The sequence below is a fragment of the Phalacrocorax aristotelis genome, chromosome 7 (genome assembly GCF_949628215.1).
Source record: "Phalacrocorax aristotelis chromosome 7, bGulAri2.1, whole genome shotgun sequence".
In the NCBI taxonomy this organism is placed as follows: Eukaryota; Metazoa; Chordata; class Aves; order Suliformes; family Phalacrocoracidae; genus Phalacrocorax; species Phalacrocorax aristotelis.
This window is the reverse complement of record NC_134282.1, coordinates 38,470,616-38,497,917: the sequence shown is the minus strand read 5'-3', so window position 1 is coordinate 38,497,917 and position 27,302 is coordinate 38,470,616. Positions and strand designations below refer to the sequence as shown.

Sequence of the window (27,302 nt, the reverse complement as noted above, 5' to 3'; positions counted from 1 at the left end):
TGCTTAGTGTACTAAAACAACGTAAGAACTGATGGAAAATGAACTATGTACAGATTCCAATGAAGGCAGCGAAGGTGCTTGGTGTATCTGAAGAATTGGGTGTTTTGCACATGTGGTTAAGATGACAAGTTACATTACTGTTTTCTGCTTCTTTTTGTGATCTGGCTTCCTTTCCATAAAACAGCTTGTGTAACCACATTTTTGGAACATCAGGGTCACATATTACCTAAAATACATACTCAATATGTCCTGAAGATAAAAGATGATCTTCCTAAATGACAGAGAAGTTAGTAAAGCAAACCTATGAACATGTTAGAATAAGAAAAGATAACTTAATTTCCATTGGGCTAGAATAGATTTTGCTTGACAAATACAAAAGTTTTCTGGTCCTCAAAATTAGTTTCAAATAATGTAAATGTATTAAAAGCATTAAATATATTTACTCCAAGCACATCCCTAACCATTTAACCAAGCAGTACTTCTGCCATTATATATGATTTACAGATTTTAAATAAAACCAATCTCTTCAGGATATGGCAGAGAAGTTGAAAATTTGCTAGTGTTTTCAAGACCTTCCACTTATACATACTACTGTGCCTTGAAATTCTCAGTGCTTCAGTATACCAGAACATTCATTCTGGAGCTAACACGGATGTGGCTAGCTTTATCCTGCTTTTAGCTGCCCTATTAGCAGCTCAACTTTAGACCAAAACAGTAGTGCAAAATAGCTGTGTTTTCACATATTTGTATACAAATACAAAAAATAGAGCTTCAGAAATTCCATGTAGAAAACTTAATATATTGTAATTGTCACACTGGCATCCAAATCCTAAGCCAAGCAAAGCTTTAATGTAAGACGCTTACCAGACCGCATGCTTTACAACCAAGCTTCTGTCTGCTTCCCAGCACGCAGACTGCTGTGACAGAGCCAAGTGGTGACCACCCATGGGAATCAGAGACCACATCTCAATGCTTTCTCTAGCCTCTGTTCACCACAAAGGAGTCTTAACCTGCTCATGAAATACAAAGCAGCTGTGGATTTTCAGACTGCCTCAGTCGATCTTCCTGGGCAGAATATCTGCTTGCCTTTCCAAAAGACCTTCTCCTGCAGGAGTCCCACCAAACTACAGCAACTACCTCTCCTTCCCTGTCTTTCTTCCTAGATGACTTTACCTTTGCTAAAATGGTAGTTCCAGCAACACAGAAACAAGTTGTGAATTTGGGCTAAATCACAAAAAAAAACATTTTCTGGAAATCTTTTCAGAATAGATGAGTTTTACATCTTGTGTGCATGCTCAGAGTCCTGCATCCAATTCTCCTGTCTGGGGATGCAAACCCACTTTTCCTGCTTCATACGAGACCATGACGATTACTAAGCAGCAGGGTATTCTGGAGTGGTGTAAGCTCAACCTCCCCTAGTGATACACATTCACATTTAACAGGCAAGAAGAGTACGCAGGAATACTTGTCCTCTGTTACAGCCTAGTCGCTTAGGAAGAAAGTTGTTCCTTCTCTATGCATTTGCATCAATGACTTTTTAAAAGCGTGTTCCATAAGGGGTAAAAAGCTCTGGAGGAGAGAGGGGGCAACATACACCCAAGCTTGGATTTTCCCAGGTTTCTAACCACTAAATTACTAATGAAAACAGATGTTACCACAGTCAACCATTCATTCCCCTTCTACTGATTTTGTTCGAGTATTTTACAATGTATTTATAACTTTTCATTCTGCTAAGAAAAAAAATATACTTTCTTGTTTTTATTAGGCTATGAACATTCCTTCTCTCAGGTTTCCAATTCAGCAACCAAATGAAGAAAAACAATTATATGCCCTTTGAGCTTGTCTCTGATTTTTTCCATATGGCTAGACAACATGCACTTACTAAATGAAAAAGCCAACATAGCACTGACCTGGACAGTGGTGTAACAGTGAAAATATGTATTTTGTTTCCAAGATTAAAAAATAGTCTTCTCTGGTTTCACATTTTGAAATATGAGCAATAACCCTCTTTCTGAATCTCAGTGGCGTTATCATTCCTGAAGAGCAGTTTCTGTAACGTCTTCCCAGTACTACATGACAAATTCAAAATAGGATTTTTCCCCCTTCTTTAGAACTAGTTCTGGAGATATGTATTACCTTCAGCTATCAGGTATGAATGCCTTCAGCTTGTAACTGCTAAATTTTTTTTGGATGAAGCCAGAAGTTGGACTACTTTTGTTTCTGTGGGAGCATTGCCTCAAAAATGCTACCTTTTTTAATGATCACTAGTAAAATATTTTAATGAACCTGTAACATAAGTAAATCCAGGTTTTGGCAATATACTTTGTGGTTTGTTTCCATTTTCAGGTTTTATCTATGCACCTATAAATGAATTAGAATATCCGTGTATCAATTTGATTGTCTAAAAGAAGAGTCAGTTGTATAAACACAGCTGTTTCTAGGAAAAATAATTTTTAGAATGACCATATGGCACACGGTAAACCCAGGTGAGTGAGTCAAAACCACACAAAATCATTTGTAAGGAGTGTAGGAATATTCAGATGTAGCACAGCAATTAATTAGTATTATGGCTGCACATAACTGCTTCAGACAGCTCAAACAGTATCAAGCCAAGTATCAGAACACAGATGGTCAAAAATATATTTTTGTTTTTAATAATTTTCCTGTTAGAAGACATATCTACTACGTAACTCAAAATCAGGAGTTAATGGGGTTCTTCAGCCTTCAAAACTGCTATATGCAATAGAAAGTTGTTATTTCAAAAACTCAAGCCAAATGTGATCATAAAAATAATTTTTTAAAAAAAATAATGTCTGGTAAATAAAGAGTTAAACTGATCCATCCACCTACCTACCCACATACATACACAAAATTTATAGAAGAGCTATGTCTTTCATTTGACATTAAGATTTTATTTTCATACCTATTCCAACTACAAATTAAAACCAAATTATATATTTGCATGAATGTTCTAAATAAGTATCTCTAGCTTACAAGACTAGATCTAATAGTAGTTCCACTGAAGTCCCAACAAAAGAATGACAACAATCATAATAAAATACCAAGAAGCAAGCTACCGATTACATTAAGTTTGAGAAATCTATTTGAAAAACCTCACAGAAAAACTGAAGCATCTTTCCTTCTTCAAACACTAAAATAACATGAATTTGCATAAAACAACATGAGAAAGGAGTTAGAAAGCTACACAAAATATACCAAGTATATAAAGAGATACAGAAATTCTACTGACTGCAGTGATGCTCCCTGATGGCAAGGGAACCAGCTACTGCAGTCCCCTCATTGTTCTTGCTTAAGCCAAGACATTTTTTTAGAAAAAACAGAAGCAAAAGGTATGTTTCAGTTCTGGAAATTATTCAAGAGAAGCAAAATGCTAAGCCCCTCTCTAGCAGATTAGTTAAGCAAAGGGCATATTAAAGATTCCTGCAGTTCAGCTCTGCTTTTTTTTAAATGCTTAACACCCACGAGTATTGAAGGAGATCTACTGCATTGTTCCTTTAAGAGCCTTAGGAACAACAGACAAGTAGGTTGGAGCTGTCTGCAAAAAACATAATGCAGGTCAACTTAAAATGTTCGAACAGCTATTACAATAACAGCTCATATTAAGTATAACATTTTACAGAGAAAGTAGATACCATAAGAATAGCACAGTATTTCCAGTAATTAGAACATGAAGAATCTTCCCCCTATCCCACATAAAATTATTTGATTCTAAACAAAGAAGGCTGGTGGTGATTAAGGGATTTTAAAAAAAGACATACCAAACTGCAGATAATGCAGGCATATTTTTTTAAGTATTGACCCTAGTATAAATGCAGTAAAAATATATGAATATGAAAAAGCATAGAAGACATATCTCTATAACAAAATGCACTTAATTACTTGAAACTATAGAAACCCTGCTTTGAAAGTTGAGCTATGCTGCTTCTGCCATCTGGTTTGAAAGAGAAATAACCAAGAATATGCCTTTCAGATTTTATTAATATATGGACAAGTAAAATACAAGCATGAAATAATCTAATAATCGTAAACAGAATCCAACTCAGCAGTTTGTGTAACTCCATAAATACAGTGACGGAATGTTAAATATAGTATGTACATTGTGTAATGTTGCTTTAACGGATATTTAGTTTAACAGTAAAACATATTTACAAGACTATTTTATATTTTCATTATCATTGCAAACAGTAAAATCTTTAAATTAAAAAAAATAAGTTCCTTCAAATACTAATAGTACAACTACATTTAAATGCAAAGGGTTTCAAGAATTCTTATGTTTAAAGTAGAAAATACACAATGGATTGATTATGCTACCCGATACATTGGGGGGGGGAAGTATTTGCACTCATAGTGTTTGAATTTAAATTTTAATGAGATACAGCTCCAATAGGATACTTCAAATTACTGACAGGAAGCAAACTGCTATTTCCCTTACCTAGATATATTGTTGAAGCTGAGGAAGAGACGTTGGAGACGGGGCAAAGTATCCACATCTTTCTAGAAGGAAAGATAGAGGCATAAATTCAATAGCTCAAAGTAGCTTTTGAATCTCTCTGCTTTGCCTGATGAAATACTTTCATTTCTACACACTATAACCTTGCTGCAGCATTTACTTCTGATGAACTTGTAGCTCCATTTCTCCCTAGTGCAGACTGCAAGGGAGCATTTCAGTGCAGATATCCATGCTGCAGAACAAGCTGCATCACTTGCAAAGCAAATGATGTTAAAGAAAAGAGGATAAGGCTGCTGCCAGTTTCTGAACGGGCTTTTGGGAAATAAGCCAAGGTGCTGTCTCAGCATTTAAGCTGCAGAATAAACACACTGTAAAAAATGTTCATTTTGTGACCATGCTGAAATAAGGTTTTTGAAGTACAGAACAGCAGTGCACTTAGCACTTCCAAACAGCAGTGGCTTTTCTGCCAGAGAGTGATCTGAAGGACTCTTACCTTTACAGTTACAATTACTCATTCCTCATTATAAATTTTGAGTTTATTATATGCCACTAAAGACCTTTGCAGAAAAGTTCTAAATAGCAAATAGCTCAAATATATCAAGTACGATCAATCTTCATATATGAAATATAAGTCCATAATTGCAGACAGCACAGTCTGCAGTGGTTCATATACCATTCCAACTGCACACTTAGCCCTTAAGTTATAAGTCTGCATCTTCTTATGCTACTAAGGAACATACTCCAACTTGCAACCAGTGGACACAGACCTGTTACTTACAGCACAGGGAAGCATCCAGGGCTCACTACCTTTGATTTTAGCCACAAAAATCAAATCTACAGTGCTTCTTCCCTCCAACTGATTTGTGACATGTCTGCACAGCATTGCAGAAACAGAAATAGCTCTGTCTATCTAAACGGGTGAACACAAAGTAGCTCTAAACAAACCATGTAGCTACTATTAATGAAACACTAAACATGAGCTAACAAGCATTGCTGAAAGTCATAGCTCGGTATATAATAAGCAGAGTTTATTAGCTGAGGTCTGCAGTTGCAAAACTCCTCATTCAGAGCTGTTCTGAACCATCCTAGATCAGACCACGGAAAGATTGAGTTCACAACAGAATTACATCTGCACATCCCCTCTGTCCCTAGGGCTACTTAGTGTTGACGCTTAAAGGGGTGGGCACATACGATACAGGTGGACATACACATGAAGACAGGCATTATAGGGATGTGCACAGTAGTTCTTAAGCAGCAAAGATTTTAACTGATCAAAGAATTTTGCTTTGGAGAATTTCCCCTGAAAACAAGTTTCCATAACTAGCATAATATTTTGCTGTCATGTAAAATATGTTGCAAGTCTCACTGGTGTGACAGCAAACACCTTAAGTAGGTTAAAAAAAAAAGCCTTAAGGTACATCAGTTTTGACAAAAAGTCACACAGGGCAGTGGACATAAAGGGCAGGAGTTCTTTTGGGAAAAGATGGTGAACACCTTGACCAGTCGTCCTTCAAGACTAAGGTCAAGCTGCAGATGACAAACCAAAATTCTGAGCCTTTAATACCTCAAAGCAATCAAGCAGGTCTGTCCTTTAAACAAAAATGTAGTTCATCTTCCTAACAGTGGACCCTAATTCACAACTGGATGGAAAGTAAGTAGACATTCCATAATTCATGGTATGTAGAGATTCGTAATTTTAATGCCATACCAGACACACTGTAACCATTTATTCTGTCTGCTATTCTTTGGAATAGTCAGACTTCTTGAAGACCCTTCCAATCCTATAAGATGATATTCTGCTATAAACCAAACCTCAGGACTGCATTTTGAAATCCTGCAGTTTTGGACAAACTACGGTTTATTCTTACAACAATAACTACTTGTGATTCAAGTATTTCCAGTCTCTAACGAGTATCTCGAAGACAAGAAATGGTCCCAAAATTGCTAATTTAAGGCCAGTGGATTATAAGAGATGATTATATGTTTAATTGCTCAAACAAACTATAATCTAGTTGGATAACTTGAATTATTCAATACAGTTAACTGCAGTGGGTATGCAGTTCAGTATGGAACCACATTTTGTTTGACAAATGAGGATATATCATCTCCCCTACACAAGAATAACACAGAGCACGATGTCATGATTTCGGAAGGGCAAACTTTTCTAAATTGAGGTTAGATTCTTTCATGTAAACGAATAATCCAGTTTACAACGCTTGATTCATAATGATAGCGTTGTCATATTAACTAAGTAAAACACCAAAACCAAATTCTGTTAATGAACTTAGAGTGATAATTTTGCAGTTAGGTGCTACATCATAACTACATCATGATGAAAATGACACACATACCACCCTTCACAGTCAAGCATAAAAAAAACCCTAAACCTCATTTTAAAGGAAACACACCTAAATCCCCTCCCTCAACTCCTCAAGTACTCAAGCAACAACTCAGTATCTTGGATATTCTTTCCATAAAATGATATCTTTGTTTCTATGTTTCTAGATTTTCAGTAATTTCATATTGCAGCAGATTCTGAATGTCAATACATAGTGCAGCTTTTTTTTTTCAAAATAAAGCAAATTTAAATAAAGTAATACATGTACATTGATGCACACAAAGAAAACACCTGTCATTAAAATAACTAAGATATTTTATTGAAGGAAAGACATATATTTACTTTAGATTTCAGGCAGTATGACTTGTCCAAGACTTGACTTCATACAATTTAAGAGTCCTTCGCTAGAGGAAGGAGAGTTAGTGTCATACTTGCTAAGATCACCAACCAATTAAAAACAAAAAACCACATACACACACAACACACCACTCCATTAGAATTTAACCAGGTAAAAAAAAAAACCACACACACCCCCCAAAACAATTAGACAAAATTAAGTACTTCCCTGAACAGAATGTCATCTTCTGCAACACTGACTCTGGCCAGGAAAGACTAAAACATTGAGATATAGTACAGAATCCAAGCCTGTAACTCACAAATTTAAATTTCATGTTGACTCTCCATTTGTGACAACAGGAAGCAAGGAGAAAGTACAAGCTACACCTGAAATGTGTGAAAAGGCAGTAACTACAACCAAGGAAGAGAATTCTAGGTAACATAACTGATGTTGGGGGAAGGTACAGTAACAGATTCAGCAATGAGCAGAAATTTCTTATTTTTGAAGTGTAAAAACAGTTATTACATGGCAAGTTGCAGAAATTCAAGAAAGGAAAGGCTCAGCAGCATCAGGAGACCAAGAACTAAAGGCATGATGAGGGCCAGAAAAATATAGCTATTTAAGTAGGCTTACTGTATTATTTTAAGAAGGGCTTGTTCAAATAATCTACTTGCCACTCCTGAACTACAACTCAAATTGCAAAATGAAAAGCTTTATATTTTAGAACATAAAGACTTAAAATGCTAGCCTAAAGCTTCAATTGGGAAATTCTGCTTTTAAGATCAATACCTATTGTCTCTGCATTTGCCCCAGAAATATTTGTAAGGAGATGAAATTTAAGATGGTCTGGATGCTTAGCTACAGAAATTGAGAGAGGATTTGTTTCTAGGACACAAACTTGTATGGAAGAAAAGAAGCGAAATCTAAATATGTTAGAACCACAGAGCTTCTTCAGAATCTTCGCCCCCTCCTTCCCCCAAGGACCATATGAGCTATCAAGACTTGAATCACTACAAATGATCATATTTAAACAAAATAACAAAAATAAATTGCTGATGCTTGTTTCATCTTTATGTTGTAAAAGTAGGTACCACAGCAGAACAACATAAGCAACACAATACGGGAAACCACCATATTTTACAGATCTGAAATGCTGATATGGTTTAAACAAGTTACTGTAATAGTGCATTTTGTTAAAAAACAAAAGAAGAAAAGAGAAGAAGACAAGAGTTCTGTTCCTTACTATAGCGGAGACTTGATTATGACGAAGGTTGAGCTCTGTGAGCGAATCCAGTCCATTAAGGTTTTCTACAATGGTTAGTAGGTTTCTGGCAACGTTTAACACTCTCAGTTCACTCAAATGACTGATGTTTTCTATTTTAGTAATCTGTGAAAGAAGTATAATTATAAACATGCATACTGTTTTATATAGATATACAATAGATATATGTCATGCATACTTTTTTAAAAGTATACATGAACAACCAACTTCATACAATAGTGAGCTGCTTGTGTATTTTTCTAAACCATCATAACCATGTCATAGATTACTGAAAACAAGCTACAATCTGCTACAGATTAAGTACTAGTATTCACCTCACTAATATTTTTCTAGTCATACTGCAGTAAAATCAGTCAATTCTTCCTTCCTTACCATGAGAAATTCAGTTACTTCAGCTGTGCTGTTCTGTAGCACCAACCTCAAAGACACCATAAAACTAAGGTAACACTGATGATATCATGGTATGCCAAAATGGGGAAATTTTGTGCGTGGTTGATCCTTAATTTGGCTGCAAACATGCTAAAACACACATCCAGATCTCCTGGTACCTATGCTACATGAATATGCAGCATCATATCTCCCTACCATCACAGAACTCTACACCAATTTCTCTTCATGCCTCTTTAAAAGCAGTAGCAGCATTCATAGCTCTATCTACAGGACCTCCACAGACAGACTTTCCAGCAGGTTATGAGCACAGGAACCTGCTGTGAGTCAGGGCAAGGAGAAGCCACAGCCCTCTAGAGAAGAAAGCAATTATTCTGAAACTGGAACTTGTAAGGAAGTTTTACGAGCAGATAATTGCTAGAATCAGTAAGACATACTCAAAAGTTAGGGAAAAAAAAGCAGCAGCATCCTTAGCCTGGATACACAGCACATTTGCTTGACAGTCCCCAGCATTCCTTCAGCAACTTGTGCCTTCCTGTGATTGCAAAATGGAGGGATCAAAACAAGAGACTAAACTACAGTAAACAGGCAGCTGCCGAAGGTTTGTTTTTGTAATTCCTACCCTATCCAAAGAGTAATAATAGCTACTGCCCCTTAATTTTATTTTTGCTTCTAGAAATGCAATCGTGTTTTACAAAAGTATTAATTATTGCTCTGTTGACACTATCTGGGTTCATTTTCTGTTGTTGGTATTTCTCAGAGTGATCTACTCAAGGATCTCCATCCAGATATTTATTTCTCACAGTGGTCTGGGATCTGTCCTCCAGCATCCATCAGGCATTTAGGCAAGACCTGCATACATCAACGTATCATGGAGAAGATGAAGTATTGCTGCTGCACAGGGGGATATTGCTATCATATTACTCCTGAAACCCATGCTATATGGCAGAAAGAAGGCAACAACTTTTCCCATGGAAAAGACTTCAGTCTTCCACAACGTGCAGCAGTGCATCCAAGGATACACTGCACAAAGATACTAACGAGTAAAATGAATTCCCTTTCAGTAGGTAAGATCATCTGCTAGACCACTGTAAGCTCCCTTCAATACCCTCTACTCAGGCATGCTACTCCTCCTTAAAGCGGCCAACAGCAATTAGATGCAGACAAGCATGATAGCGACTGGTGTCACACACCTTCCCGGTGGTAATGAACTTGCTGATGCTTTAGACCAGTACAAATCTGGCAATGCCAATTTCCAGAAACCATCTAGCAGCTCCCGGAATGGGAGAAGAGGTAAGGTAACTGTTATTTAACAGTTTCAGAACACGCAATGTTGTTGGTAATCTTCCTATACATACACATGTAAGTACACATATATGTACGCATATCTATAAGTCTATGACATGTCACTTCAATATGCTGCTATAAAAAGTTTTCAGCAATTTTTCCATTAAAAAGCATACAAAAATAGATAGCAAAACCAAAATTAAACACCTTTAACTTTTGATTCAACTGCTAATTAAACAATTATGCATTGTCTATTTATGTGTATTCTATACAGAAAATAACAATTATCAGGATACAAAAATATTACAGCAAAAGGTACAGAAAATACCATTTAGACAAAAGCAAAGCCAAGAGCAGATGGTTAGCAAGAAAAGCACAGACTTCTGCAGATGTCTGCTTAGCTAGAATTACAGCATGCCACAGCGTAGAATATTAATATTGGCATTTCACTGCTACCACAGAGATAATGATTTCATTAACAATGTATAGAGATACTCTTTATGACTTCGCTAAGTTTTACAATTAACTCTGAATTTTCTCTGTTTCAGTTATGCACACATGCATGAAGATCTACCAGCTTTTAGTATGTACTACTAGGTGCAGAAGATAACAAGCCATTATCCCCTCTTTTAGAGCATTGAAATAATATTTCTTTTACTAAAAAGAAGTTATATCTATTACTATTTCTATTAATGATAAAGAATAATTATTATTAACCGTTTAGTCGCTTTTTCAAATACATAAGTCAAAGGCTTTACTTGTAGATACTGAACAAAAATACAAGCAAACAAAAAAATAGAATAGTATGTTTGAATACTTAGCTATGAAATAGATTTCTTTCACAAAAGGTTGTTATGCACCACATTAATTATTGATGAGTCACTGCACAGAAGTTGCACCTTTTAACACACATTTTGGAGATTACTGAAAAATAATTCCGTGCCTGAAATATCAAATTGCATTTTTTTTCCTTTTACTTACTATCCTTGAACTTTTGGCAAGGAAAATGATTCACAGAATTAAACAGAACACAAAAAAAAACAACTCTAATAACTTTTTAAAATTTAAAGCATCATAGAATAAATTTCATTCTGAAAGTTAGAATGAAATTCAAGTTCAACCTGACTCAACTTTAATGCATTAGTTCACTGGAAGACAGAGTAAAGTCCATTTTAAGCCTATCTAAAAAAAAGTTTTAAAGAGATTTAACAGAACTTATACAATCTATACTATTTACCTTGACAGTGAAGATTAAGCCAGCAATCAACATTCTCTCCATAGACTATTCAGAGTGCTTGGAAGCACCCTATTTAGAAATTAAATGTTTAGTTCAAAATTAAATGTAAGTTGTAGTGCAGTAAATATACCATGCATGCAATCATGTGCAGGGTCTCTGAATGATGCAATATTATATGTCCATATTAGCATGTTAATAACCACAGAAACAAAGTCTCTGCATAAAAATTTACTTGAATGTTGTTAAGATGCTGTATTTTCTTAGAACTTTTTACTGGGCAATAGTAAAATCAAGAGCCTTACTAAACCATGTAGGAAGACAGGCAGAGAATAGTAATATGACAAGTGCATTCACATTTTGTACTTTTTGTAAAGCGTAGGCATTGAGTGCAATATTTCACTAGGCATTATGTTGATGGTTTTTTTTTTTTAAAACCTTATTTCAGATTTTTGGATGTTTATTACAGGAAGACTTTTTCTTTTAGTGATGATTTAAAAACTTGATTTGGAAAAAAAAGTAATCATACAAGGTTTATCATTAAGCATTATGGAATGCTATACCTCAATGCTCTAAAGCACATCCAGTTCCCAGTACTTTTCTCACTTCAGCATGAGAAGTCTTAAAGTTCAGACCAGACCACGTCATCCAGAAAACCCAGCACCCAAATATACAAAAATATTTTCCCAAAGCAAACAATAATGAAGTTCTCCTCCTCCTGTTTCTCCTCAACTCCAACCTCTCAGAAACATTCCAGTCTTACAAGTTTCACAATCTGCATTACATCTATGCGACCGATTTACACACGAAGTGCAAGGGAGGAAGGGACTAAGACTGAAACAGGAATCTAGCTTTGCTCTTAACTGCTACTACTCCATGAACGTTAACAAAAAAAAATAGTTTCTAGCTAGGCTCTAGCACTATTGTTGAAAAATAAGATTAATACTACCGATATTCTTGCCATAACTGATTTGAATATTTATACCCTGCATCTATTGAGAGTGACTGCTGAGATTTCTTGCCTTATGTAGGACTACTGCATGTAATGAGTTAACATTTTTTATTAGTCTAATGCATTTCAAATCCTTTTAATATAACTTGTCCACACGATTTAATTGTTCAATGATCCTCTAGGATCACAGGTAATGTAAGAGATACTGTGCATATTAACGATAGATTTCAGCACCAAAAAAAAAAATATTGCAAGCACCTTAAAACAGTCCTCTGCTTCAGTACTCACTGTATTCACATATACACATACACATTATATACACATTTGGAAATTCACTTCAGAATAAAAGCTACTGAAGAAAGAGTAAGAACTATTTGTTCAGATCTTGTGTAATGGATATTACACGTAAGATATTCTACTATTTTATTGTAAATACATCCTATAATATAAACAAACCATAAAGAAAAAAAATGGTAGTTAAAAGAATAGTACTTTTTTCTTGCCAGATATGGAAGCACTTTAAATGCCCTCAGAAAGAATTAAGGAATATCACATTCACTAAAGAGTTAATCTGGTAAAATGACTTGCCAAAAGGCATCAGGAAGATTTACTGGATTTTGCTATAACCTTCTACATTGAATTTTATGGGGTTTATTTAATGACAGCAGAGAAGCCACACCATAAAAACAAAGACTATGGAAAAACTCTGTTCTGTATCATAACTCAGAAGTAGTAATAATACTATGGAATATAAATTGCTACAGTATATTATAGTAATTATATTATTGTTGCTAGACAATATCATTTAAATAGCAACATTTTACTTCTCATCTATTCAAGTCTAACAAACATGTGAAACCACCATCAGGAACTGTCCGGCTACAGAGGAACTGTCCGGCTACAGAGGAACTGTCCGGCTACAGAGGAACTGTCCGGCTACAGAGGAACTGTCCGGCTACAGAGGAACTGTCCGGCTACAGAGGAACTGTCCGGCTACAGAGGAACTGTCCGGCTACAGAGGAACTGTCCGGCTAGCGATACCAGAATCACTGAATGCAAGTTAACTGGTATCTCAAGTAAACTGTAGGCAAGCAGCAAATATTCAGCTAATCCGCTACTGTGAAGGTTGAAGACTGCTCACCAGATATTCTCCATTTAATAGAACTGTCTTTACTACAAAACAAATTATGTGTCCTCATCTTCTATTAACTAAGACATGGCAACTTCAAAAGGAAAAGCCCCCAGTCAAAACAGAGCTGCTATACACATTAATACAAAGAATAAAAAAGCTACACAATATATTACTGTTCTAATACATATAAAAATATGAACCACAGAGGATGACACTATAAAAATAAACAGACAAATCAACAAGCTTGAAGTTCAACTGTCTTATTTTTCAACAAATAAATCACCAAAATACTCTATAAAGCCACTTGTGATCAACCTTTACCATCAAGCAGTAACAGAACTGATGAATAGAAGCAATCAGTACAAACTGCACAGAAAGTGCTCTAAACACCAACAGATTCAATTTATAATTTCATGAAATGTGGGATTTATGAACATCAAAACCACAGGAACACTCCTATCCTACCCCCAACTACAGAGTGCCATTCAGTGAGTACTGTAGTAGGATCTTAAGGAAAAATATTTTACTATCAGGGTGGTGAAACACTGGCACAGGTTGCCCAGAGAGGTTGTGGAGGCCCCATCCCTAGAAACATTCAAGGTCAGGTTGGACGGGGCTCTGAGCAGCCTGATCTAGTTGAAGATGTCCCTGCTCACTACAGGGGGGTTGGACTAGGTCACCTCTAAAGGTCCCTTCCAACCTAAACCATTCTGTGATTTTATGATCTTGATTCAGTGCACTACAACCCAATGAACTGCCACATTCCTCCAATAAAGAGGTTTTTTAATGGCTTTGAAGGAGATATTTTTGCAACAAAAAATTGTCGCTTTACTAGTATCCTCAGAGTGATTCTTCTTTTCCACTAAAAATGGAAAATAGGAGGAGGAAAAAAAAGAAAAAAGAGACAGTTAATTTAATCTAAAGTGACCCTCGCCAGAGAATCAGAGCATCAATTGAGGTCAGAAGGGACCTCTGGAGTTCATCCTTTCCAACCCCCTTGCTCAAAGCATGGTCAATTACAGCAGGCAGCCCAGAACCATGTCCAGTCACGTTTAGAACACCTCTGGGAATAGAGATACCACTACCTGTCTGGGCAACCTTCTCCAGTGTTCATCCACCCCAACACTAACATTTTTCTTAAGTTTGAATAGTTTCCTGTATTTCAGTTTATGCTCAATAATTCTTGTCCTTTTGCTGGACATCACTGATATAAGTCTAGCTCCATCTTATTTAGACCCTCCTATCAGCTATTTATATACATCGATAAGTTGTCCCCAAGGCTCCCCTTCTCAAGGCAAAGCAAATCTCAGTGCACCCAGCCTGTCCTCATATGAGAGATGCTCCAGTCCCTTCAACACCTTTTTGCCTCTTTTCTGGACTCACTCCCCTAAGCTCATGTCTGGTTTGCACTGGGGACCCCAAAGAATCACCTTCCACAACCTGCTGGCAACACTCTTCCTAATGCAGCCCTGGATGCTGCTGGCCACCTTTGCCATACAGGCACACTGCTGGCACATGGCCAGCTTATCGTCCACCAGAGCTCCCCACGTCCTTCAATACAACGCTGCTTTTCAGCTGGTGAGCGCCCAGCCCATACTGGTTATTCCTCCCTAGGTGCAGGACTTCACATTTCCCCTTCTTGAATTTAATGGGATTTCTCTCAGCCCATCTCCCGAGCCTGTCAAGGTCCCGTTGAATGGCAGCACAACCATCTCATCTCTCCGTCCAATTTCCTGCATTGTTGTAAATGCAGGTCAAAGAAGGTGTTAAAAAGCATTGACCTATTATCAACTTCTAGGGTACAACGATAGCAACTGGCCTCTAGCTAGACTTTGTGTCCCTGATCATAACCCTTTGAGCCTGGCAGTCCAGCCAGTTTTCATTTCACCTTACTGTCCACCTATCTAGTCCAAATTTAATTTAATTTAAGTTTGTCTCCCATTACATCTCTATTGACAGTGTCAAATACCTTTCTAAATTCAAGATAAAAAATATCCATTGCACTCTACTCATCCACTGAACTCGTCATTTTGTTGTAAAATGTCATTTCCTACATAAATTAATGGTGACTACTCCTGGTTGCCTTCTTGCTGTAACATGTTTGGAAATTGTTTCCAGGACTATCTGCCCCACCTCTTACCCAGGCACCTGACTTACATGCCACCCCTGTTTTAGGCCAATTACAGTCTATGCAACAATTTGCTCGCTGAGCAGCCAGCCTTCAGGCAAAACTTACATCCAAGTTTTAGCTTATCAACAGCTTTCTTGAAAGAATCTATTATTTCTTCCTGGAAAGTTTAGCATCAAAACCCCTTTCTACTAACTCAACTACAATGACAGGTTTTTGTAATAGTTACAAACATTTTTTTCAAAAAACACAAAACCATATTTTTAAACTAATACAATCAGAAAATAAATGCAAAACAAAGTGTCCTGAGTCTGAGTAGTGCCTTTAACAGTATGAATTTTGCATTGTGGCCCAAGAATATCATAAGTAGTAAATCCTGAAAATATTCCTGGCAATAAGATATAAATGATACCGCACGGACAGCTGTCTTTTCTAGAAAATAGCCTTAAAGTTTTGTGCTGGATCAAGAATATGTTTCCCATGTATACAGCATTAAATAATTTCTCACATCTTTAAGAAACAAAACTTTGAATGTAAAATGAAAACAAAAGTACCATAAAAATATAAAAATATCTGTAAGCATAAGAAACAGAGCATGACTGAAAAGATGGTAACATTAAGTAACCTATACAGCCTGTTTGGCAGTTATTGGAAGTGAGCAACGGAAAACAATATCCAAAGGAAGTCTCATATTCACCCAGCACATACAGTCAATGACACTTTTGTACACCAGAAGTGAATTACATTTTTCTTTAGGTATGAGAAAAGAAGACCTAAGTGATGCACACCACAAAAGTGCTGTTACACCTTTTACTTGAATAAGAACCATCTTGATAAAGGAAAATTGCTGCCCATCACTGGTTCCAAATCATAAAACTGACTAGATTTATTGTACATTTTTTTACTTTCCTGTGAGAACAGGGTGCAGGATAATGCCACAAGCAATCTAAGGAAACAGATGTATCAAGAGCTTATTAAGATAAAGCAAATCCTCTTTTCTACTATTTCTCTTATAACTGACAAGCAGGATATTCTGTTCCTGCATTCTTAATTCTAATTGATCTGTACTGAATTAAAAGAAAAAATATATGTTAGAGACAGGACATTATATCAACAGAACAATGATCAGAATTCACTATTTTGAACTATATACCAACACCTCATTTCTAATTCTACTGATCTGTTGTTTAAATTGCTACGGACTGGAATATATATTTTGAAGTTCCTAAAACCAATTCTGTGGTTAAACTCTGTTCTTGAGAAATTTACAATGTGGAAGAAACACCATTTATGATAGACTAGAACACTGCCATAAATAAAGATCCCACAAATCTAAATAAAGTTAAAAGACAAAGCCCCCCTATTCATTATTAAATAAGCAAAAAACACCCCAGATTTCAGAACAAGACACCAATACACTAAGCTGATATGGCTCAAACTCAGCATTTCTTCCCTTATGCCTTCAAAAATAACTACTAATACGCATGGCAGCTTGGTGTTTTAAATTCTAAATTCCTCAAAGGCAGGGAAAAAAGAACATGAAAATGTGCATATCTCAACTGGAAAGGAAGAGATAACTTATTAATGGAAGAGAAGTTCATAGCCTTTTTCTCATCTTCCATGAAAAATACACTACATCTACAGAAAAAAAAAAAGGCAGAAAATAATTCATAACATTTATGCCCTTCACATGTACATTTATGATTGAAACTTTCTGAAAAACAAAAGCACTTATTATGCTCCAGAGGTTTAATACTTAACTCCTGATACAGGATCATTTGTTATGTTCGCTGGACCAAAGTAGGCCTATTATTATGAAGCAGATCTAGCAGCAGCCAGTTGGGCACTACGCCCAAAACTCCTAATAAAGTTGTAATTAATATAAAAGGAGTTGTACAGACACTTAAAGGAAAAAAAAATTTAAGAAAGGGAAAAAAATCATATATACTTCACAATAATTTGAGTTGCGCATGACCTGTTTCATTTCCATCAGTGATTCCTCCACTTGTGCTATAAAAGTGCGCTGACTAGCACAGCTAGTTTGCAAGTATTTTTATCAAAAACATTTTTAAAAACCCCCAAATTAAAAGAGCAATAAGAAAAGGATTATAACTATACAAACACGTAGCCATCTCTAAACACAGGCACTCTAAGACTCCAATGGTGATGTCGTTATCTGTCCCTATACTGCCTCTGCCACTGTACAACATGCATGCTACTGGACTAATGTTATTCAAAGAAGCCACAAACTTATCACATAAAACAATAACTCATTATAGTGCTAGCTTGTTCCCTCCCACCCTTAAAAAAAGAGAAGCATTCCCATTCCCCATTGTCAAGCAATTGTATAATAAAGAACAAACACACAGAGAAATCAGTAAGACGTCAAAACTGTCAGAACAGGAATCCAGAAAATTCACACATTGGTCTTATATAGTCACAGTAACCATGTGTTGTTTTAAACAGCTCAATTATGGAACATTTTGTATTACATGTGTTTTAAGTTTATTTTACAAAATACTACTATATTTGGCTGCCCTTAATACTCCATGCTGCTTCTGACACACATATTAAACAAGAATCTTCCTCTTACATGTACTACAGCTAAAACTTTATGCACCACTTGAAACAGAAATGACTGCTTGGTCTCAAACTGGGAAAACTGAATAGACATTAAGTGATTTAAGTCCATTCGGACACATGAATCAATCAAGAGCTTGGACTCATTCTGCTTTTTCCTGTACAAATTTAAGTCTCCTACAGATATGTAAGGGATCTTGTTTTGTAAGATCACCATCAATAGAAACAACACAACTATCAGTGGGACCTTAAATTCTGCTATGACTTCTAAGACTGTGTTACTTTAATAGCACTCACCTACAGACCAGTAATCTAGTGTAAGTAGCTGTGGTATAGTCATACTCAGTTGACTCCGCATTTTAATCACTAACTTTCCAAAAATACAATGCTGAAAGTACAAGAGACTTAATACCACGATCCAAAATAACATCATGCCACCTCTTATTAATTAATTTATTTCTGTAACCTCAAGAGTTGCAAAATTTGCTACCAGTTCCCTTTCAAAAAGCAATAGTTTGGTAAAAGAGACAGGAAGTGCATGTTGTCTACACAAGAAACATAAATGATCAAGTTATTGTACTGTACCTGATTTCCATGAAGATCTAAAACATCAAGATTTTTTAGGTTCTCCAGATTTGAGATCTTCTTTATTCTGAAAAATTTCAATTATGAAACAAAATATTTTTCATATTAGATAACAAGTATCTTTCATTTACCAGCTAATACAAGAACTTAGCCATCTGTGCCTGCCTATCATGAGTAACAGAAGAATAACAAAGTTCTGAACCATGTAAATAAATTAAAAAAAAAAATTAATGAGCATGCCTCGGACTATCACCTTCCTTGCTGACTGTCAGTAATGCAATAGCAGCAGTATGTACGTGGCTCTTCTGGGAAGATGAAAAGGGAAGGAATACTTGCACCACTAGAAAACAAAGTCAACAACCAACCTATCCAGATACCCAATTAATAAAAAAACATTACTACTGGCAAACAGCTAATTCCAAACCAGCTTAAATAAAGACTATAGTGAGACAGGCTTTTGAGAGTTTGTTAGAAGAATAAAAAATAAAAGATAATTAAAAAACCTGAAAGTCACTGGCCCTTTCTAGACAATATAGATCCCTCAATTTGGCAGTCTTTCTTCTCTGTACAACTTCACTGTCTTAAAACTTTTCTGTCCTGTCCTATTTTCTCAGATTCCAACCTTAGATTATTATACACTCAACAGTATCATCTACTGGCTGATGATATTAAACATCATGTGTATTATGCATTTGCTTTGAGAATAATCAAAGATCACATATAGATCAAGCTGAAGACAAGTTGCTAGCAACTGTGGCTGACTTGTAATCATTTATGACTACGTCTTGTCCTACCTACCTCCAAACCACACTTCTAGGCAAAGAAACTACACAGCACTCAACGTACTTACAGTTTGGAAAATAATTCCTTAAAGCACCTTAAAATTATCTACCCATGCCCCAACATTTTGCTTTAAACAAAATTAATTTCTACAGGTAAGACATTTTAGTATAAAAGCTATAAGCTCTAGTAACATACTGCACTATTGAAAGTTGTTAGTTTTGAATACAGGCTGAACTAGGAGATATAAGGATACTTCTTATATACTCGGAAATATAAGAAAATAAGGAAATGAACTAAACCAGAGCACAACCCTAGATGTGTGAGCAATCCCACAGATACTTCTATTAATTTATTAAAGGCTAGAAAATTTGAAATATATTTTTAGAAAGTTAATACAACTAGCAAGTTGTATCTCCCAACAGAAAAGAATCTATAAATAAGCAATAAAATCCATGATTCATCTAATTTTTTTCTCAAATAAATACATGAGGCAGAAATACTTTTTAAAGCTTATAAAGAATCAGTGAATACTTTACACGATGTGAGAAGAGATTCCACCAGTCACACAAACCTAGGAACACATATTTAATAGCCAGTCAGAACAGAAGATTAGATGGAAGCACATAAAACACTTCAGAATGGTTGCTAAAATTTACATAAAAAGGGAGTTTCTGAAGAACATGAGCAAAAACTGTGTGCTTCCTCAGTGGGATCCCTAACATTTAGCTAACGTCAGGGACTAGCTCACTGGTCTTGCAGCCAACATCACAATCTGAAAACTCTGTAACAGAAACAATGACAGATGACAGTTGTTACGCCATAAAGAAGTGCTTTAAATTAGTTTTATTATTCTTACCTGTTCTTTCCCAACAAAAGGACTCTTAAGGATCTCAGAGTTGAAAGCCCACTTATTTCCTCTATCTGATTATCATATAAATCTAAGAAAACAAGATTCTGCAGATTAGAAATATTTTGGATCCGGGTTATGAAGTTGTGCTGGAAATTCAAAAGGCGAAGATGATCTTCCCCATCGATAACTGGGCAAACTGTCAGTTTTTGCCTGGAATGGAAAAGAAAGAAAACAAAAAGCACATAAGTAGCAAATTGGTAATCCACCTTCTACTCACCTACTCTGACTGAACCGAGGAAAGTATATTATCTTGATTAAGGTAATACTAAGGTAATTTGGCTTGCTAATTAAACTCTGTAAATAAGGCAGTAACTCCTTACTATAAAAAAATTAGCACAAAAATACAGCAGAAGTGCTTCCAAAATCCTCTGAAAGCCTGTCCTCTTAGAGATTTGCTTGTTACATGGAAACTACATGGAAGTTTCATGTTGTGACCATGTTAAAATTTCAGCGGACACAGCCTGACAGTTTTTTAATTTTTTCATCAGATGCCACATAAGCAGCCTCTTTAGATCAAACTTCAAAAAGTGTTCTATGTCTACGCAATTTTCCTTTGGTTTATAGACCTTTACATTTGCAATATAAATACATTAAGTAGTAAGTGGTAAAGTAAAAGATACAGGAAATTATGCTGAAAATGGTTATTCTTATTTTCGGATTATTCCAGGAGTGTTACTGACCTGACAAAACTTTCCAGACTACATGAACTTCACCCCCAACAAAAAAAAGTTACAATTAAATGTCTTTCAGATAAAACTTTTTTGTGTGTGTCCCGGTTAAGAACAAACAATAACAAAAAGACCACACTACAATCAACACATCAGATTAGAACTAATGGAGACAGCCTTTTTCTATAGATTACTTGCATGACCTTGCATTTGACTCCTAAGCTAGGTCCTTAGTTTACAATGAAAAGCCCTAATTGCCTTATGTGACCCCTGTACAGACACATTCATCACAAGTACACTCACATTCACAGAATTTTTCAGGGAGGGGTCCTTTCAACAACGCACATACACAAACCAACAACACAAAACCCACCACTCAGACCGCAGGCATTACCGGGATTCTCATCACTTTAGATCATCAGACACAAGAGTCACCAACTATGGCGTGTCTACTCCATAACCTTCTCACCTTTCCAGGGTAAGTCGATCAGAGTTCAGGATTTTTTCTTCAGCAGTACGTTGCAATACAGGAAGTGTTACTGATGAACTGCTCCCAAAATTTGTGTTATCTATCAGAAAATCGTACAAAGAATATATGAACTACTTTGTAAAATCGTTTCATTAACTACAGGTAATAAAGGCAGAATTTTCTTTCTTCTTAGATGTAAAGAGACACACAGTACATGAAAGGGCATTTTGCCTCCATTCAGTACTTCCATCGGTTTTTTTCCCTGTCATTTTTTATTACTACATTTCTCTACATCCTCTCTCCAAAGTACATCCATTTGTTTGGTTTCTGAGAGATTTTTAACAGCAATTTGTTGCAAACAGCTATTTTGTAGATGGTTTTGTTTTGATTAGAATTACTCAATGATGTCCTATAATTTTTTCACAGTTTCAGCATCTGAACTTAAAGAACATATAATCTAACGTAAGATTAATTTAAAGACACAGATCAAGTAGATGTTGATGGAACTAGAATCTAAAGCACCAAAACATTGAAACAGTCTCACTAAACCACAAACAAATGCAAAGTCTTTTAAAGGTAAATGCATGCAATACCTAGTAATCATTGGTATTACACTTAATTCCATTATCAAGAAAGAAACAGGCAGCCCTTTAAAACATATTTACAAAGCTATCCATCTTTACCCATTTTGTTAATATAAGGGGGAAGAGGGAGGACGACTAAGAACACCTGCAAAATAAATTAAGAAATGTGATCTGCGAGCTTTGACTTATTTGGAAAATGACCCATCGAAAAATATTGGTCAAAAATAGATCATAGAATCATTTAGGTTGGAAAAGACCTTTAAGGTCATCAAGCCCAACCACAAAATCATCATGCATGCATACTACCACAAGAATATAGGTTCAACTTCCACCTGTTTGCCCCCTTTTTTTCCTTCTTTCAAATAAATCAATTATGTTAATGGAAAAAACATTAATTCTTCAATAAAAAAAATATTAATTGCTTTACTTGTTATTTCATTGCCTAAAATACACCATTAGAAGAGATACCTGTGAAAGTTAAACAATTTGTTGTTCAGTTTAGAATCTTTTAAGTGCTACTCTAACATTTTATCACTAGCTACTCCAACAAACCAGCATAACAACTAACATTCTCTATGTGTCCTTCAAAGTGAAAAAAACTGTGAAGAAAAATCATTGAGACCAAAAATAACCTGTAACATTGCTGTAGAAATCTTAAATTGGTTGTATCTCAAGTTTTTAAGCTAATAAATCTAAGATCAGAGACTTAAAAATCGGTCTGAAACATGACACAATGGTAGTACAGTGACTTTCTTCTTCGGTGTCCTCCTCTTAGACATGTGTGAAAGATCCCTATTACCGCTCTTTTGTTAAAGAAAAGTATATAATAAGCCTATATTTAAAAGCTGATATTATATTTTGTAAAAGATTTCTTGTGGTTTCCCAACAATGTTCTATTACCCTCTCTTAATACCCGAAGGGTACAGCAGGCAACACTTGCCATTCTGTCATACATTCTGACAGCCAGAAGCAGCACATCTTACAGGTAATAACTTCTCCGTAAGACAGCCATATTAAAAAAAAAAATAGAGAGAAAAGGCTAACAAGAAAAGTTTCCACTGTTACCTGAAGCATGTGAACTAACACTGTGGCTGCTTTGTCGGGATCTGGATTTTACAGGCATGTGAACAGAAGACTCGCCAAATCCTGACAAGGAACCTGTATTGTGCTTCAATTCCAATCCAGAAAGTTCCGTCAGACTGGATGGTACTGGAAGATATATCTGCTTATTATGCACCAAAGGACTTAATACTCTTTGGTCTCCTGTGGTGGAAACAAAACTAAGCTGCAGACTTAAATTTACTCCCTAATAAGTTGCATAATATCCCTAAAAATCAACCCATTCTGAACAGCTGTTGGTCTTTATTTTTTACCAGAATAAATAAAAAATTGCCATAACAATTAAACTGATCTCCTATTCTAACCAATCACTATTTTGATATGACAGGCAAGCAGCAGTGGGGCAAGAAGTGCTTTTCAAAGCCAAAAACACACAAGCACAATAGGAAAAACAGTTTCTAACTCGGAACCCTGATATGAAGACAAATTTTGTCTAAATACACTGAAATGTTAAACATCCAATAAAATGTTATAGGAGAGAATTGTGTGGCTTCTGAAGGAATGTACAGTACAGCACAGCACTTGGTTGATTGTGGCTTTGTAGGTAGAAGAAAGGATGCTCTTCCATGGACACAAGTGATCAAAAAAGCCATCTGCACTAGGCAGTAGAAGAATAGTGGTTTCAGGATGTGATGCAGCAGCAATTATACTGAATTCCTGTAGCCAATTAGGAAAAGCTGTCACTCTTACATATTCTAATCATAATACAGTCTTTCTTTACTGTTCAGTTAATAAAAACAGATACAAAAGACAAACAAACCCTACTGAATATCACCTTGCCTTCCTGAATAGTTTTTTTCCAGATCATGCTGCAGAAGTCTATTGTGGAAAGATGATTGTTCTTTATTTATCCTGAATTCAAACTGTAACACAATATTTAAGACAAATGTTAGCGTTTTCAAATGTAAATAGCATCTTTACACAGACAAACACAACCTTAGTAACAACCACAGTTCTCAGAAAACTCTGCAAATGCTTTAAAAAAAATTGCTTCAATAAAAAGAATATTCATTCTACTAAGATACTACAACTGAAAAATTTCACTGTTGGAAACCAAAATGAAAATATGGAAATTGCCAGCACATTCATCTGCAGTTGACTAAATAAAGAAAAAAAACCCACCCTATAAGGAACACCACTATCACAGGAGGAAAAGAGGTACAGATGGAAGCGTAAGAAATCGTATATATAAGTTTACGGCAGGCTATAGTACATTCCTGTGTTTTTACTTTATGTACCTTTAATAGGGTGAAAAAAATTACCAAAAGACTATCAGATGTTATATTAAAAGTCAACATATTGCTACTGAAAAGGCAATTCCTATCTAAAAGCATACAAATTTGGCTGTACCATACAACTGCATTAATTACTATAGCTATTAAATAAAAGGTAATTACTGGTTTGCTTTTATCTGTTAGTGATGAGGTCTGGATAACCAGCTGAAGACCACAATTATTAACCTGCAAGTTGGAAGAAAAAGAAATGGAACGTTACTTTTTTCAAAAACACATATCAATACAAAGAGTTGAATATAACTCTTTTTTAAAAAAAATAAAGATATCTTTAATAGCAAAACCTGCAAGAAAAACTATTTTGCCAAACTTTGACAAATAATACGTCACAGTGCTAAGAAGAACGAAATAATTTTAGTTTTAAAAAATCCCACTGTTTTTAGTTTTAAAAATACACTGAAAATGTGACTATCATGGGAGTATTATCCTCATTATGAAAGAAAAAGGTTGAAAGGGGGAAAACAAATGTTAACTGTTCTATTGCTGAATGCTTATCCAGCTGAAAGTTAATTGTTGCAGAACGCTTATCTAGCCACTGTGTAAAATAATTAGCAAGGAGGCCTGGAATCCACCTGCGAGGGACAAATTCCTGATAAGGTTAGAAAATTGTCTCAAGAGCCAGCTAAAACCGACTTTGCAGTTTGGACAAGTGTCAAGAAATAACTGAGTCTGCGCAAAACCAAAAGGTTACTAGCGGTGACGAAGAGGAGCTAGCAGCCTTCATCTTTACGACACCCGACGACCACCACGAGGAGGCACTGCGCAAGCTCAGCTGGGAAAGATTTATGGAAATAACTTTTTTGGGGCTGATTTTAATACGAAGCGGGGAAAGGTCATGCGTATGTATAGGCGTATTGGGAAATTTTATGTATATGTAATGTTTTACTGCATAAATCCAAGACAAACTATCACGCGGGTGCGCACGACTTTGGTGGGACTAACCCCCGTGCCGCCCAGCGCTGAATAAACATACTTACTTTACAATCTTACAAATTGTGGAGTCCGCTTTCCGCACGTCAAAGTGCTTACGTTTAAATATGAGAAATTAGGGGTTTTTTTTTGAAAGGCAAGATGTGCCGGTCTTTTAATCGGATTTAGGTAACAAAACATAGCACCTACTTTCTTAATAAAACGCTTAACAGAAATATTTAACCCAAAGGCTTACACAGCCGCTTCTCCGTACCAATACCGCGAAGGACGCTTCCTCACACCTGTCAGGCGCGGGGAACACTGCGCTCCCCTCTCCCGCCTCCGCCTCCCCGCGAAGTAAGGGACTGCCCTCGGGGACTCCGCCAACTGCGGAGCACCTACCGCGCAAGGCCCCCAACCTCCTCCGCGCCCGCGGCCCCAGCACGGACGGTCACACAGCCTCACGGAGCCGCCGCGAGGCCGCGCCCTCAGACACGACGACGCCCGGACCCGCCCTCCTGAGGGGTGGCGGGTGCTCGGCGGGTGCGCAGCGAAGGCGCGCCACCACTCCCGTACCGACACCCGTACACCGATGGCTGAGGAGAAGGATACCCCCGGCTACCCCCACCGGTAACACCTACCGGGCCAGGTGCGACCCGAGGGCCCCTGGCGGGCCGGCACTTGCTGGGCACCATGTAACGCTGCTACCTCCGTGCCAGCCGCCGCCCCAGTCGGAAATCGCTACGCTGTTACCGGGGCAACCGCCGCTTCCGGCCCGCTCCCGGCAAGCCCCGCTGGCGCCCCGCCCACCAGCTGAGGCAGCGCAGTTGAGGGAAGTCCTGAAGTGAGGGCGCGTGACGCGGCCGTTCTGCTGCTCTCCAGTGCCCCCTCCGGGAGCCACGCTCAGCACCTGTTGCCTGGTGAGGCGGCTGCAGGTAGGGGGCCGGGGGATAGGCTTTGTGGAGGCGCGGGAGGGGGCCCCGCAAGTGCGCGGCTGTCCGCCTTCCCCCTCCCCCCCCCCAGTAGTAAAAAGACACTCATATGATTGTATTTTTCTGATTCCTAAATGCAGGTGAGTATGTATGAAAATCCGTGAAAAGGTAAGAAGCTGGATGTAGCTTCCAGTTTCTTGTTCTGCTTTAAGAAGTTGCCTTGCAGGTGTGTACCTGTCACAAAATGTGAAAATGACTCGGAGAGCTGGGGTGCAGATGTGGTGCCCTGAGTGAGAGACCCACCTGCTGCCCAATCAGTACTTCAGTCTTGTGTCAGCTCTGGCTGCAGGCAGGTCAGTACCTGCTAACCCCAAGCATCTCTTGGAGCCCAGAAGCACCACGGATGGGTAGTGGATGCTTTTAAACACATGCATGAAGAACTTACTTGGTTCTTGAAAAAGCAACAGCATGGCCATATGTGTGTGGAAGGGCTGTGAGTCGCCTCGAGCCCTCTTTCCCATCCATATCCTGTGTTTAGCTTTGTGTATTGTCAGTTACCATTTGCTGAAAGGGTGACAGAAAAATAATGTAATTATGGCTTACTTTATGAGAAATATAAAACATGGGGGTGGATTTTAATGGTATGTGGACAATATTGTACCAACAATGTGCTGTAAGAAATCTGTAGAAGTTTTGCACAGTTGAGGCTCATGGGATTAGGCCTCGCTGGGTATCAGAAGCTCAGCTGAGATATGGATTCCCCTCCAAGGGACTTGTGTATGTTATTCATTTAGGTTTAAGTTCTCCCATGTTTGCAAATACTGCTTAATCTCTGCTAGTAGTTAAGCATTCTAGAGTATTCTAGAAAGAAATATTAGCCTGGTAATTTCAGCAGTAATCAACACACTGTTTGAAATCACATC

At 37.0% G+C, this 27,302-nt stretch overlaps 1 protein-coding gene across 12 annotated transcripts in view; it reads right to left on the bottom strand.

Moving 5' to 3' along the window:
- LRRC49 (leucine rich repeat containing 49) overlaps positions 1–26,251 on the bottom strand; it is a 58,336-nt gene extending 32,085 nt beyond the window's left edge. Inside the window, exons 1-9 of one of the 12 annotated variants that reach the window (XM_075100183.1) lie at positions 26,089–26,251; positions 24,644–24,706; positions 24,022–24,109; positions 23,193–23,390; positions 21,544–21,643; positions 20,353–20,556; positions 18,714–18,780; positions 8,390–8,533; positions 4,454–4,515 (exon numbers count right to left, since the gene is read on the bottom strand). In XM_075100183.1, the coding sequence (XP_074956284.1) occupies positions 4,454–4,515; positions 8,390–8,533; positions 18,714–18,780; positions 20,353–20,556; positions 21,544–21,643; positions 23,193–23,390; positions 24,022–24,109; positions 24,644–24,706; positions 26,089–26,142 (980 nt within the window). In that variant the 5' untranslated portion in view covers positions 26,143–26,251. Of the gene's footprint in view, positions 1–864; positions 972–4,453; positions 4,516–8,389; positions 8,534–18,713; positions 18,781–20,352; positions 20,557–21,543; positions 21,644–23,192; positions 23,391–24,021; positions 24,110–24,643; positions 24,707–25,703; positions 25,960–26,088 lie in introns of those variants that run through there. The other 11 variants (XM_075100184.1, XM_075100189.1, XM_075100188.1 and 8 more) reach the window with 11 other exon arrangements.
- Between the last annotated feature and the right edge of the window lie 1,051 nt (positions 26,252–27,302).